General features: G+C 42.7%; 1 protein-coding gene across 4 annotated transcripts in view; it reads left to right on the plus strand.

Annotated features, from left to right (window-relative positions):
* LOC137416309 (protein bicaudal D homolog 2-like) overlaps positions 1–16699 on the plus strand; it is a 48205-nt gene that overhangs the window by 6161 nt on the left and 25345 nt on the right. For all 4 annotated transcript variants that reach the window (XM_068101847.2, XM_078770284.1, XM_068101866.2 and 1 more), the window contains exons 2-5: positions 3148–3360; positions 3470–3622; positions 15191–15631; positions 15755–16084. In XM_068101847.2, the coding sequence (XP_067957948.2) occupies positions 3148–3360; positions 3470–3622; positions 15191–15631; positions 15755–16084 (1137 nt within the window). The remainder of the gene's footprint in view (positions 1–3147; positions 3361–3469; positions 3623–15190; positions 15632–15754; positions 16085–16699) is intronic.

A 16699-nucleotide genomic window follows, 5' to 3' on the forward strand; every position in this document is an offset into this window, starting at 1 on the left:
TTTCCATGATATTCCTAAGCTATTTACATGATATTCCAAAGCTATTTCCATGATATTCCAAAGCTATTTCCATGATATTCCTAAGCTATTTCCATGATATTCCAAAGCTATTTCCATGATATTCCTAAGCTATTTCCATGATATTCCAAAGCTATTTCCATGATATTCCTAAGCTATTTCCATGATATTCCAAAGCTATTTCCATGATATTCCTAAGCTATTTCCATGATATTCCTAAGCTATTTCCATGATATTCCTAAGCTATTTCCATGATATTCCTAAGCTATTTCCATGATATTCCTAAGCTATTTCCATGATATTCCTTCTGATTGGTTATCGCATTTGCATTCCGGTCATTAATATGGCAGGTTTGGTGGCTCTAATTGTTATTCCGGTGGAATTTCGAGCAAGGGGAGCGTGGTGCACTGAGGTTACAACGGTGTTTCTGGTTGGCCTCGGATGTGGCTCCATCCTCGTCTTCATATTCGGGCATTCGGGCATGGCGAAATGCCATGTGGCTCCCGTCAATGGCCCTGTGGGAGTCGTGAGCTCGGGTCCGGTTCCAGATCCAGTGAAGTGAACGATGGTGAAGCATTGTTCTTCCACAGAGCGAGGCAATCATCGCCTGGCGGTCAGAGGGTGGTCTAACCCTCTGGCTGGTAGTGCCCTGTGCGAGACCGCAGATGCCACCTGCCAAACGACCTGGAACCATTCCCAGAATAAGAAGTGGGAGTTCCCAACGATCTGCCGCTTTGTTCCGATCCATTCGCTCTCATACACGCAGACAGAAATCGAGCCAAATGAGCTTGTCCGACTCTTGGTGGAGATGATTGAAGTACCTTACATCAACGCGCAGGCTGGAGATGGATGGGAGGACAACGGCTTCTTCCTTTGTGTGTATATCTTGAGGCCTAATGTCAGCACTTCTGTGTCCGAGCAGCAGGAAACTACCATTTGCTTGCGGAGATCAATAACGAATCACAATGATAAATCTGGGCCGGCCATGATGGTGCTGAGGTGGCGCATTTGCCTTTGAGATATCTCGTCTCAGTTCAATTCCCAACCCGACTATGAACCGTCGGATCGTCGCTTCAGCAGGGAGGAACATCACAAGGTGTGCCACCCCCCCGGATCGACATTAACTCGGGTGTCCCATCTGCTGCAATCAGTTGATGGATGTTCACAATCCCACTGTGTCTTTCACAAAGAGTGGGTGAGTTATCTCCAGCACAACTTGAACGGCACTCAGTAGAGAGCAAACCTCCGCCTGGTTTGCCATATCACTCCATGGTGAAGAATCACTTAAAAAATTATACTAGCTGAATCCGGATCCGGATCTTCACCAAAATCTAATCATTTCGTCCTTGTCACATACGCTACATCTCTGCTAAATTTCGTCCGAATCCGTCCACAACTTTTTGACATATTCTGTACACAGACAAATGGACAGACAAACAGACAGGGGTGAAAACACAACGTCCATCCACCTTTGGTGGCTGAGGTAATGAACATAATACAAATTCCTGCCTGTAACTTTCAATGGAATGTAAGGCTTAGCCAGCCGGTTCGTGAGAGACTTGGGTCAAAAACATTCCTGGCCGAGCCAACGAGGGGTTTGGAATAATTGTGGCCTTTAATGTACCTTGCTTTGGCCTTTTCTTGTAATATACATAATATACATGACGAATATATATATATATATATCAGTCACTATGCGACCTTCATATCATCAGTGGAGAACCGCCAGCAAGGTGTCCCATACAGCTGCTGCTGCACCTTGATGGGAGCGATAAGCACCGCCTGCCACACGGTAACGTTATCTCTGGTATCCACTGATCATATGGAGTCGACCTGGTTGCGGTTGGGAGTTACTAATAATGGTATCTGTAATCTGGTTCTCCAACCTAATGAGCGGACAGCATGACTTATTCCTTATTCTCTCACACCCTATTCTATGGATTTTAAGGATCATTTGCAAAGCCCTCACTTGTTCTTCCATTCATGAGTCAATTTCTCCAATGAAAGGTAATCAGTTGGTCCACCTCCACGGTGTAGATTTACCTGGCTGAATGTGTGTGTGCTGAGTGTTAACATCTAATTAGCTGCTGGGATCGATGGGCTCGTGTAACATCACCATCACCACCATCTCTTATCTTCCCCCATCCAAAACCTTGATCTTTTCTACCCCCGTTAATTCACCCCAGATCCACTTTTTTGAAATTCCGACTTCTTTCCTGGAAGTCCGAGCAGTGTCCATGTGTTTTATACATCTCCAACCCCACCCCAACCCACCCCCTTTCCTGTGCCTCCTCCCCCACAAGCCCTCTCCCTCCCACAGATCTCCTGATGTCCGTGCTCTCAAATGTTGTACTCGTGTGCTTCCCTCTCTCTCTCCCCATCTTGTCTCCCGCTCCCTTTATCTTATGTTTTATGTGTCAGTTTGTCTTTTTGTGATTAATGTTAGATCTTACACGAGCCTCGATCTTGTATACAAAAAAAAAATATATATATATAAATCCAATCAGCTGCTGGCATATGTGGGCTCATATGACTTTCCTTTTGATTTGGAGGAATGTGTTCAGCAAACCCAGTTGGTTCTGCTGGCGCGGACGATGGAGATAGACCTTAAGTGGTGTATGTGCTGCACTCATTTGTGGAAGGTTATCATTGTCGAGCTGAAGGAAGGTATGACCCATGATTGGTTCAGGGAAAAGTGAAAATCTTCAATGATTGTTTTACTTGTTTTTGAAAGGGTTGTTCATGATGAGGTTCCGTGTTGCTTTATAACAAACAGGCCTATGCAGTCGTTGTTATTCAGGTGTGTATTTAAATCCACAACTTCACCCTCATCCTCTTTTAATCTTTAAATTAAAATCTTAATAAAATTACAAATGTATTTTAAAAATAAATATTTAAAAGAAAATTTGAAGTAGATTGAAGTCAAAAAATTTGAAGTAATAAATTTGAAAATTTGAATTTGAAAAAGATAAAAGTAAAAAATGAAAATTTGAAGATTGAAGATTGAAATAAAATTTGAAGTGTATTTCAAATAAATTAAAAAAAACTTTTTTTAAAAATAAAACTTGAAGTTGAGAAATGTGTGGATTGCGATCGGTGGCACAACGCGCGACTACCTTGTCATCGCAGGCACTAGGCCAAGCATGCTCGAAGCAGAAGGAAGTGGCGGAGGCAGGAGAGAACCGCGAGGAGAGTCTCATTGAGGAGTCTGCTTCCAAGGAGGCAAACTACGTGCAGAAGATTGTGGAGCTGCAGGTGGTACTGAAGAGCAACCAGCTGCAGCTGGCGAACAGCCACAGCGAGCGAGAGCGGCTAACGGGCCTTGTGCAAGAACTAAAAGAGGTGAGTGATATGGCCGGTCACCTCCCCCGTCGGCTTACCTCGTCCCCGAGTCGTCCCCGCCTCGCATCGCTTGCTCGTCTTATGCCAATCTCACCCCTGTTGCTTGCAGAGCAATGACCAGATGGAGATGCATCGCACGAGTTTGCGTGATGACGTCAAGGAGTACAAGCTACGTGAGGCTCGCTTGCTCCAGGACTATTCTGAGCTAGAGGAGGAGAACGTATCGTTGCAGAAGCAGGTGTCGTCACTTAAACAGAACCAGGTGATGCCAGACTCCTAGGTTTTGAACGTCCTGAACTGGGCTGTCTAATGAGGGCCACCTTATGATCCTACGGGATAGTGTTAAAATGCAATCAGGTGCTATGATCTATGAGCTACTGTTAACATCCAATCAGGTGCTATGATCTATGGGCTACTGTTAACATCCAATCGTATTCGTTCTTTTTCCCCCTTTTCTCATTAGCACTCTTATTTCTTTTTCTTTTTTTTCTGCATGTGGAACAAACTTCCACATCCTCTTCAATCTCATCCTTCCCGCAAGGTCTTTATGGCAGCTGTTCACCACCATCTCGGATCATCCCCCATCCAAAGTCATGATCCTTTCTACTCTCTTTAACCTTCCTCCTTCTCCCCCCCCCCCCCGCCCCCCCAATCCCACCTCCTTCCAAACTTCGAGTTTTTCCTTCCGGGATAGCTTGCTTCTATATCCATCTTGTTCACGCCCCTCTAGCCCTCGTTCTTCACGATTTCCCTTATTAGTCCCCTCCGGTGTGTTTGCACGCCGTCCCTCTGTCTGTCCGTCTGTCAATCTGTCAGTCCGTCACGCAAAGAACAGTTTTCCCTTTTTTTTTTTTCTAAACTCTTAATGCTAATGATTTCAAACGTGGTACATGGTTTCCTCATGATAAGTTACAGACCAAGTTAGAACTTCACGACGTTTCGATCATTTTTGACAAAGTTATGGCACTTTGAACTTTAGTAATTTCCCCAACAGTTTTCCGGACTATAATTTGGAGGGCGGTAAGTCAAAGCTGCTAATATTCCTTGTTTTACCTCCAATTTACATTCTGTTTCCACTTTTAGTGAGAAGTAGGGGTCTGTGCAACCATGCATAAACTTTATTTGGTGCAAATTGGATAATTTTTAGCCGAGTTACCTCAGACCGTGAGTTGGTAATTATATAATTCACACATAGTGCAATACGTGCAGGCTGCTCCACGGAGCGACCTTGCGGGCTTATTTTAACTCCAATTTACATTCTGTTCCCACTTTTAGTGAGAAGTAGGGATCTGTGCAACCATGCATAAACTTTATTTGGTGCAAATTGGATAATTTTTAGCCGAGTTACCTCAGACTGTGAGTTGTTAATTATATAATTCACACATAGTGCAATACGTGCAGGCTGCTCCATGGAACGAACTTGCGGGCTTATTTTAACTCCGATTTACATTCTTTTTCCACTTTTAGTGAGACGTAGGGGTCTGTGCAACCATTCATGAACTTTATTTGGTGCAAATCGGACAATTTTTAGCTGAGTTACCTCAGACCGTGAGTTGGTAATTATATAATCCACACAGTGCAATACGTGCATGCTGCTCCACGGAGCGACCTTGCAGGCTTATTAGTCCCCTCCCGGTGTTTTCCGGACGAAAGACTGCCGGTAGGGGACATGTATTGCAGCGCAATACTCAGAATGCTTGTTATTCCTCATCTCCCTCTATTTTCTCCTTCCGCCCTGCTGTTGGGGTCCCCATTCCTTTTACTGTTCCTTTCAATCTGCTACGTCCTGATCTAGCTCCTCCATGAGCCTCGACATCGTATACAAAACAAATACAGCTAAGTGAGTGTTGTAATGAGCTGAGCTTCAGGATCACGTTTTAAAATGTGACTTCGTTTCTGTTAATTATAGCAGCTCAGTGTAGTGCAAATTAACTCCATCTTTAGGCCCAATAACCGAGGGACCTCTCGTTGCTAAACTCGGCCTGCCGGAAGTGACGTTCTATCAACAGTTCACCTGCCTTGATCCTCGTCGATGATTCCGTTTATTATTCGTTTCCATTTCGGGACATGTCAGTGTCGTTTCTGATGCGGAGCCTGATTGCTTTGGACTGGGTCGAAAGACATTTCGGTTTTTAGAAAAGAAAAAGATTTTCAGCAGTGAAGGTGCACATTCTCAGGTGTTTAATTAGGTGCGCATTCTCAGGTGTTTAATTAGGTGCGCATTCTCAGGTGTTTAATTAGGTGCGCATTCTCAGGTGTTTAATTAGGTGTACAATCTCGTTTTGAAAGGCTCAATGAGTCCCTCCCATCACCTAAGGGTATCACTGGGTGGGTATCACTGGCAAAGTGATACTAAGGGTATCACTTTGCGTTCCTCTAAATGATCTAGCTAACCTCAACTGGGTACCAAAACAAGAAAGCTGCTCACTATCCATCAAATGTTATCCAAACCAGTGCACACATCTGTAGACCCGCCAAGACATTAGATTTATCCGATTTGACTCAATCGGCTGCCTCCTTCACAACGACTGTAGGATTGGTTGTGTGGGGGGAGGGTGAGGGAATAGAAAAACAGGTGCGTTGGCCTATTCATGTTTCCATCCAAACCTTGGGCTCATGATATGGCAAACACAGGGGCAAATCCCATACATGTTTACCTATTGTCTGCTATCCCAAATCCAATACATGTTTACCTATTGTCTGCTATCCCAAATCCAATACATGTTTACCTGTTGTCTGCTATCCCAAATCCCATACATGCTTACCTGTTGTCTGCTATCCCAAATCCCATACATGTTTACCTGTTGTCTGATATCCCAAATCCCATAAATGTTTATCTATTGTCTGCTATCCCAAATGCCATACATGTTTATTTATTGTCTGCTACCCCAAATCCCATACATGTTTATTTATTGTCGGCTACCTCAAATCCCATACATGTTTACCTATTGTCTGCTATCCCAAATCCCATACATGTTTACCTGTTGTCTGATATCCCAAATCCCATAAATGTTTATCTATTGTCTGCTATCTCAAATCCCATAGATGTTTATCTATTGTCTGCTATCCCAAATCCCATACATATTTACCTATTGGCTGCTACCCCAAATCCCATACATGTTTACCTATTGGCTGTGACCCCAAATCCCATACATGTTTATCTATTGTCTGCTATCCCAAATCACAGACATGTTTACCTATTGTCTGCTATCCCAAATCACATACATGTTTACCTATTGTCTGCTATCCCAAATCACATACATGTTTACCTCTTGTCTGCTATCCCAAATCACATACATGTTTACCTATTGTCTGCTATCCCAAATCCCATACTTGTTTACCTGTTGTCTGCTATCCCAAATCCCATAAATGTTTATCTATTGTCTGCTATCCCAAATCACATACATGTTTACCTATTGTCTGCTATCCGAAATCACATACATGTTTACCTATTGGCTGCTATCCCAAATCCCATACTTGTTTACCTGTTGTCTGCTATCCCAAATGCCATACATGTTTATTTATTGTCTGCTACCCCAAATGCCATACATGTTTATTTATTGTCTGCTACCCCAAATCCCATACATGTTTATTTATTGTCTGCTACCCCAAATCCCCATACATGTTTACCTATTGTCTGTTATCCCAAATCCCATACATGTTTACCTATTGTCTGCTATCCCAAATCCCATACTTGTTTACCTATTGTCTGTTATCCCAAATCCCATACATGTTTACCTATTGTCTGCTACCCCAAATGTCATACATGTTTACCTATTGTCTGCTATCCCAAATCACATACATGTTTACCTATTGGCTGCTATCCCAAATCACATTCATGTTTACCTATTGGCTGCTATCCCAAATCCCATACTTGTTTACCTGTTGTCTGCTATTCCAAATGCCATACATGTTTATTTATTGTCTGCTACCCCAAATCCCATACATGTTTATTTATTGTCTGCTACCTCAAATCCCATACATGTTTACCTATTGTCTGCTATCCCAAATCCCATACATGTTTACCCATTGTCTGCTATCCCAAATCCCAAACTTGTTTACCTATTGTCTGCTATCTCAAATCAAATACTTGTTTACCTGTTGTCTGCTATCCCAAATGCCATACATGTTTATTTATTGTCTGCTACCCCAAATGCCATACATGTTTATTTATTGTCTGCTACCCCAAATCCCATACATGTTTACCTATTGTCTGCTATCCCAAATCACATACATGTTTACCTCTTGTCTGCTATCCCAAATCCCATACTTGTTTACCTATTGTCTGCTATCTCAAATCAAATACTTGTTTACCTATTGTCTGCTATCCCAAATGCCATACATGTTTATTTATTGTCTGCTACCCCAAATTCCATACATGTTTACCGATTGTCTGCTATCCCAAATCCCATACATGTTTACCTATTGTCTGCTATCCCAAATCACATACATGTTTACCTATTGTCTGCTACTCCAAATCCCATACATGTTTACCTATTGTCTGCTATCCCAAATCACATACATGTTTACCTATTGTCTGCTATCCCAAATCCCATACTTGTTTACCTATTGTCTGCTATCTCAAATCAAATACTTGTTTACCTGTTGTCTGCTATCCCAAATGCCATACATGTTTATTTATTGTCTGCTACCCCAAAATCCCATACATGTTTACCTATTGTCTGCCTCCACAAATGATGGGGAATAAGCCGCATGGGGAATAAGCTTCTGCCTGTAGAATATTTAAATTCATAATTATGACGTCATAGGTCATGTGGTACAGACACCGTCTTGGAAAAACGTTACACCTCCATATCTCCGAAACTGCTCAGTGGAAAAAAGCGAAACATGGCTCATTGTCACATACTCCCCATGGAGAATAAGATATGTTAATAATAACGTCATTGCTGCCTTCATTATGATGTCATAATTCGCCAGGTACAACGCTTGATTTGATCAGTATAATTTTTTTTCTGCAACTGTTGGTTCGATTGGCACGAAATTTTCACTATAGGAGTGCCTCCACCCGTATAATTTTTAGTTATAATTATGACATCATATGTCACGTGGTACAGGCTCCATCTTGGAAAAACTTTGCACCTCTATATCTCTGAAACCGCTCCATGGAAAAAAATTGAAACGTGGCTCATTATAATGAACGCCGCATGGGGAATAAGTGTTCTTAACAATGACATCATTGTTGCCTTAATTATGACGTCATAATTCGACAGGGACAATGCTTACTTAGTCTGATCAGTTTGAAATTTCTGGAGCATGATCGACGCAACAATTATATTAGAGAATGTAAATTTATGATGTCATCGCTCACGTGGTCTGGCAGCCATTTTGCATCAAAGAAAAAAAACGCTGCAAAAACAGAAGAGTTGGCTCGCACCAAGTTGAGTGCGCGTGGTAAGTTTTACACCAACTTATTTAACACGTTCCATCAGTTTTTCCTACCTGTTGTTTGTGTCCTTTATGAAGTCCTATAAAATAGTGAGTTTCCTGTTTGGAATGATTTTCAATTTTGTTTGATTGCCAGACAAGCAGACAGACGGAAAAAAAAATCTCACTCCTCTCAGTGCATGTGCACGGTCGGGACAAATTCAGAGCCAAATTAATAACTAAACTACAGGTTTATTTTCAAAATATAACATTGAATTGAAATTAAGCTTTTCCTCGATTATAAACTGATGTTTTTAGACAGGACAGACAGACAAATTGAACCAATTGCTTAACGCCACCTTTCACTTCGTAGACATGGGGTAAAAAAAAAAAAAAAAAATATATATATATATATATACACATTGCAGCAAGTGTTTGCATGTATGTATATTGGTTGGATCCATTGGTCCATTGATTGGACAGCTGACCTGCCGCCACCCACAATTGTAACATGAAATACTTAACCCAAAGGATCCAGGGGACCCAAATGACCCCGAGGAAGTCCCATAGTACCCCAATGACTCAAGAAACCCAGAGGACCCAAAAATGCCCCGAAGATCCAAAAGGCTCTGTTGACCCAAAAGACCTCAAAGACCGAAAACACACGTTATAGGATTTATGGGCTACTGTTAACATCCAATCAGGTGGTAAGATCTATGGGCTACTGTTGACGTCCAATCAAGTGGTAGGATCTATGGTCTAGTGTTAACATCCAATCAGGTACCTCTTCTTCATCGAATCAAGACCCTGTGGACCCAAAATACCCTGAGGACCCAAAAGACCCAAACGCCTCAGAGGATCCTAAAGCAATGTCTTGTAGCAATGTGACCACGAGCTGGTTTATTGCTTTAATTTTGGTTTTGCTTCTTGGCGAGAGTGATGATTTCATGTCCCCTCCATCTTCTGTACAGACAATCCTTGCTAATTAAGAGCCTTGTTCGTTTCTGTCTGGTCGATTTCGCAGTCCCTTTGTACTCCCTCCCAATCAATTGTGTGATGTTTCATCTTTGATCTGTTATATTGTTGTTCGACGAAATTTATTTTTTCGTGCTTTGTTGTTCCTGCTGTTGATTTGCAAAATTCGATTTTGTTATCACAGTCATTTTTCCAGATTTACATGCTGTGATACAGCATGTTTACAGTTTTTCATCATTTGCAGAATGTTTCAGGTGATCCGTGTCCAGCAAGCATGTGATGTTGTTTCTTCTTTTACAGTCGTGGCCAAAAATATTGGCACATTTGCACTTTTTTCAAACAACTCACAATTCTCTCTGAAAATAAGTTGAAATTGACAAAAGTATTTGATCTCCACAATTCTTTATTTCACTCTTAATATTACAGAACCTTTATTTTTGATTCAGAACTTAATGTGTCCTTTTAAATCAGAAAAAAAGAAATGGCATTGACAAAATTATTGACACACAAGACTTAATATTTGGTAGCACAGCCTTTGGACAAAATAACTGAAGTCAAGCGCTTCCTATAGCCATGAATGAGATTCCTACACCTCTCTAGAGGCAGTTTTGCCCACTCTTCTTGTGAAAACTGCTCCAGTTCTCCCAGATTTGAAGGGTGCCTTCTCCCAAGTATTGTTTTCAGATCTCCTTACAGGTGTTCAATGGGATTTAGATCTGGACTCATTGCTGGCCACTTCAGAACAGTCCAGTATTTTGTCTTGAACCATTCCTGAGTGCTTTTTGAAGTGTGTATTGGGTCATTTCCTGCTGCAAGACCCATGACCTTCGCCGGAGTCCCAGCTTTCTGACACTGGGTTGAACATTGTGCTCCAAAATGCCTCGGTAATCTCCTGATTTCATGATGCCATGCACACATTCAAGGTACCCAGTGCCAGAGGCAGCAAAGCATCCCCAAAACATCACTGAACCTCCTCCATGTTTGTCTGTAGGGAAGGTATTGTCCTGTGATTCCCCGCGGTGAAGACCGGGAAATCATGAATAGCCAAAGCGAGCGTTAATGGAGTCGTTCAATTCAATAGCGGATTTTATATCTACACGCAGGAGGAAGAAAGAAGAAGAAGAAGCTGATGAGATTACCTGGATGGCCTCGCTGATGTCTTCACCATGCAAAAATAACTCACACGAAAACCCGAGTTTAAAATGTACAGGGAAAAATAATAAAAGGATTTATTTACGGAACCCGATAAGGAAACGCGCCGGTTACTAAATAATGTTCTTAAAATGGAGCACTCCCGCACCAGACGTATAACACACATGCGGAGAATAGAACTGAAAATAACCGTGTGTGTAGTGTGTAATATAGCTCAACCAGCTCGTGGTCTCGTCAGGGATCGTCTAACCCCGAACACGCAGTCTTTATTCGGCTCCGGTCTTGGTGGGAACCGCCCGGTCGTTGGCGCGAACCTCTCGCTCCGCGCTGCTGGGCTAGCATACACTGCAGCGGCAAGCCTCATGTCCCCGCGTAATCACGCACGAGGTCCCATAAGTGAACGCAGGGGAGGATAATCATCAGCGCTCCACAGTCCGTCGTCCAACAAGCAAGAGTCCAGGGTCAATGAGCAAGGCCCAATAACACAAGGGGCAATGTCCTGCGCAGGGACAAGTGCAATGCTTGCAGGGACAAGCGCAATGCAAGCGCAGGGACAAGCAATGTCCTGCGCAGGAAGAAGATCAGAACAAGAGAGCAGAGAGAGAAAATGTCGGACGCACTCCCTTTTTATCATCTCTCCTTGGCCAATCAGCTGGCTCCTTCTTGCCTCTGAGCTTCAGCTGCACGCCGATTGTCCCTTCCTACCATTGGTGTGCTCTCCCCACCAAACCCCCCGACCAATCTGTCGCAAGGTGGGCTTGGCCTCAGCCGGCCTGAACAATGTTTTATCGCCATGTTGGCGCAATGCGTGGGCGCTTCCTGCCTGCACTTCCGGTGAGTTTTATTGGGTCAAATATTAATTAGGGTAACTAGTTGGCACTGGTGATGGTAAAAACATTAGGGATAATTACAAAGGTTACACATATTAGGTAGTTGCTAACCTTAATCCCGAGTCTAGTTACCATCCCCCACTCCTCGTAATGGGGACAAATATACAAGCTTAATCCGAACATACTATTATGAATTTTGGGGTCGGAGTATTTATAGATTTAGGTAGATCTGCATAGGTAGATGCTCCGGTTGTCGTGGGAAGCAAGAACCATCTCGATGTTTGTTCGGATTAAGGTGTATCTTCGTCCCCATTACGAGGAATGGGGCATGCTAAATAGTTGTAGGGATTATGCTATTCCCCCTGTATGTCAGATTTGGTTATCATTCCATTTGTCCCTTATGGCAAAACATCACATACATCAGCTAGACCCATTAGTGCACCACATTAATTAATTCCCCTGCCGCCACAATGACTGACCGAAAAGACAGACAGCATGCGGCCGCACAGTGGTACACCATGGCGATCAAACATTGACCATGCAGGCTGAGAGCCATGCCCAGGAGAACTCGTGATTGACAGGAGGGGGAGGGGCGAGCAACACCATGAGCACCGATTAAAAATTAAAAATTCTACTAGCTGGATCCGGATCCGGATCTTCACCAAAATTGAATCGATTCTTCTTTGTCAGACACACAACCCGTCCAACAAGTTTTGTCCAAATCCATCCATACCTTTTTGAGATATCCCACTATGTATCGTTTTTGGTCCTATCTCCCATTGGTGAAGAATCACTCAAATCATTCTAGTAGCCGGATCCAAATCCGGATCTTCACCAAAATCTTATTTGGAGGTAATTAATAACACTTATGATAACAGCATAATATTAATGTTATTACAAAACAATATTTATATTAATAATAATAATCACTCAAATAATTATAGTAGCCGGATCCGATAACATCCGATGACACTTATGATAACAGCATAATATTAATGTTATTACAAAACAATATTTATATTAATAATATCCCACCTCCCCAAGGGGTTTTTGCTCCTTGAACAAACGTGTTAATGTTTGATTACCTCCGCCACCAAAGGTGGGTGGAGGTTATGTTTTCACCCCTGTCTGTCTGTTTGTCTGTTTGTTTGTGAACAAAATATCTCAAAATGTTGTGGACGGATTCGGATGAAATTGAGGAGGAAAACCCCTTGGGGAGAGGGAGATATTATTAGTACTAGTGAGGTACCCATGCTATGCACGGGTGGGAGGCCAGAAGCAAACAGACAATGCAGAAATGGTGAATGCTAAAGCATGAAACCAATAAATTCCACATTCCTGTAGCACCTTCAGTCGCACGTCAGACATGGGCAGCAAGTTCGTGAAGGACTTCCATGAAAAACGTACCCGTTCGCAAACAAACGGATACGTTTGTTCCATACCCAGTCAATGGCGAATCTGCATATGGCGATCCGTGAATTTCATGTTTAGAAAGTAGAAACCATCACGGCATTTCGTCATTCACTTGAACTCGATATCTCTTTTTTCACTCCAAACAGCAGAACTCTAATCACAAATTAAATAACATTAATATAAAAAATAAACTTTTGACAACATTGGTAACATAAACAAATATTTAAATCCTGATGTGAAGTTCCGTACGGTTGGGTGAATACAATTACGAATTCAAAATCGTAATTGTATTCACTCAATTCCAATCTTCAATTCATACTTTAACAAAACGATTAACACGATTAACGTTTAACTATTTAACATTATGATTGAATGACGGTTGTATTGGGATATTATCAAACCCGCGCATTGCCGTCATCTGTCCACTTCCACATTCGTGGCAGGTTCATAATTCTCATCAAAATCTAAACAGCATTTGTAGAATTTCAATAAAAGCCACATCACTGTTCATATCGGTAAATATTATTCCATTGTGTTTGGAAAAACTGGAAAATTGGAAAAATTGGAAAAACAATATAGCCTATTTTACTCCAGGGGGTCCCATGATTACCCACCCAAAATATTGTTGCGATCGGTTCAGCCGTTTTTGCGGTACCTTCGATCGGACAGACGGACATTTTGTGAATTATCGTAAGATTAATTTTGTTTTGTAATAACATTAATATTATGCTTTTGTTATTAGAAGCGGCATTGGAAAAACGCCTCAATAAAGCTAGCTTAACACGGATATACACCTCAACACACATCTCTATTGCCCCCCTTGGGATGGGGGTGGGGGGCAAATTAATTCGCTACAACGTTAATTTTTTGACCCTTACCACTCCTGCCAAGTTTGGTTGAGATTGGATAAGTAACGACTGAACGTGTCACGGTGAAATAATTTCAGATTGACACCAAATTGCGTATTTTAGTCTGATGAGCCCGTTGATTATCTTCAAAATGGGCGTTTAAATTTACCCAAACACCCACTTTTCATTCATGCACTCCCTTGGAGGTCCCTTAGTATGTTTGCAAAGTTTCGGGCTGATAGGTTTCATGGTTTTGGAATTATGAAGGAGATGCACAATGACGCACTGACTGACAGAATCACCCACACTCGCAGTTATTAGGGGACCACTGGTACTCTTTTGAAATTGCAAAGATTATTAGGGGACCATTGGTACCCTTTTGAAATTGCTAAGATTATTAGGGGACCATTAGTACCCTTTTGAAAGTTGTAGGTTGTAGAAACCTGGCATACTTATAGTCCACCTCAAGGCGAAGAACGCTCTTTTCTCCGATTTTTATTATTTTTTTTCTAATTAGTATTTCTAATTAGCCAATTAAAAAAGTGCTGACTCATCATTTTTTAAAATTAATATGGTGATTCCATAAATTTTGTATCGACCTACAGGCCAAACCGTTAGTCAGATGAACTTGAAACCTTGACCAATTATAGTATGTCACGTGACTGGATGCATATCCTAAATACGACGTCATAGGTCACGTGACATGGCGACCATATTGGATTTTATGAAAACATTTAAAACGCATCTCTTCCATTTTTCGATCGATTGGATCCGTGCTGCCATTGTCAATGGCTCTGGCGTGCACTTGTCCAATCAGGGTGGGGCGTCCTGGTCCCCGGATAATCACTGCTCGCAGTTTTAATAATAATAATAATTATTATTATTATTATTATTATAGATAGATGAGCAGACTTTTGATGAGAGCACATCCTGCATGTCAATTACGAATCTCCTTTCAAAACTGGAAATTATTTAATTCATGTTATTGATCACCACAAATTAATCCTTGTACTGATGTTGACTTAGCACATTCGTTGTCTGTACCTTGACTTACCTTGCCGTGGTTGACATAAGAGCGATGCATTGTTTGCTGCAAATATTGATAACTTGAATAACAATAATCGATTTATTTTATTTATTTCAGTGACACTGGTGAACGCCAGTGGAAGTCCTATGTCACAATTTGGACACTGCTGGACCTTCATTATTTGCTTACTGTCCCCACAGGTGGAATACGAGGCCCTCAAGCATGAAATAAAGTGCTTCGGCGAGGAGACGGAGCTTCTGCACAACCAGCTTGAGGATGCCCTAAGGTTGAAGGAGATCGGCGAACAGCAGCTTCTGGAGGCGCTTGATGGGCTGAAGACCGAACGTGAGTTGAAGAATTCCCTGCGCAAGGAGATGGGTCGCAGCTTCGCCTCGATCGACGTCTCCTTCCCATCATCCGCACCAGCCCACCTGGTAGCCACCATTGAGGGTTTACGCCTCGCCGAAGAAAATGGTATTGTCGAGGAGATGACATCCAGCAATGAGCATGATTGGCGGACTGACAGGGAGCCTCACCCAAAGTGCAAGGAGGCCCGAAGGCCTTTGCCAAGCCTCGAGGCCGATCTGTTCAGCGAATTGAGTCTCTCTGAAGTTGGGAAATTGAAGCAACAGTTGATGCAGGTGAGATGAGGATGACATCATATTCTTCAGGTGACTTTATGTTTCTTTGTTTGATCATCAGTAGATCCTACCTTCTGTTTGGAAAGCTCACAGGTGACGTAACCTTGGTTGTTCTGTGCTCAGGTGGAGCGAGAGAAAACGACTCTGCAGTCTACATTGCAGGAGTCACGGAAGCAACTGGAGAACACGCAAGGGGCTCTGTCCGAGCAAGAAGAACATGTATCGCGCCTCACCGAGCGCATTAACTCTCTGAGTCAACCGGAGGTCGTGCGGCGACACGAGGAACGTGCGGAATGTCCCGAGCAGGTCTTACCCTTCAGTGGCCCTGATGGAGGCGGGATGTTGGCGGAGGGAAGCGGCTACTATGAGGTGGACATGCATGGATCTGAAATGCTGGAATGCAAGTACCGGGTGGTCATCTTGGAGGTCAGCGAACTCCGTACGGATCTGAAGGTGATGCAGTGGAATTTGAATGCCTAATGGCCTTGCAATTTTACTTTTTTCCTACAGACTTTTTTCCTTTCCTAATTTTTTCCTATGGCGTAGCGGTTAGGGTGCCGGCTTGGGATCCTAGGATCCTGGGTTCGAATCCCGGGCGATCGCTGAATTAACGCCAGGGGGGTTGACTCAGCCTGTCATCCTTCCGAGGTCGGCAAATTGAGCACCAGTTCACTGGTAATTCCTGGCGTGTCGCAAGAGGCGACTAACAGGGTTGGCGGCAGGAAGGGCATCCGGCCATAAAACATCGCTTCAAAAAGGGGACCAGGATGCCCAAAAAAAGGCCAACCCCCGCTTTGCGGGGAAAAATGGCCTCTAAAGGTGGTATATTGGTGAATCCTCGACTTGGATGGCATATTGGAAATCGTTTTTTCATTTGCTTGCAATGCTTCTCCTCTCGACTCCTATTCTCCCCTCGGAGTCCCTTGTTGAAACCGATTTTTGTTCAGTGTTGCTAAAAAATGTACTTGTATAGCTTTGCGGCGTAGTAGATGAAAATGATTTGACGTGCCGTTCATTAAATTAAACATAGGAGAGTCATACGTCCGACCGGATTTGTAAGAGCGAAAT

This window comes from Myxine glutinosa, chromosome 1, assembly GCF_964187855.1.
Source record: "Myxine glutinosa chromosome 1, kmMyxGlut1.1, whole genome shotgun sequence".
Taxonomy (NCBI): Eukaryota; Metazoa; Chordata; class Myxini; order Myxiniformes; family Myxinidae; genus Myxine; species Myxine glutinosa.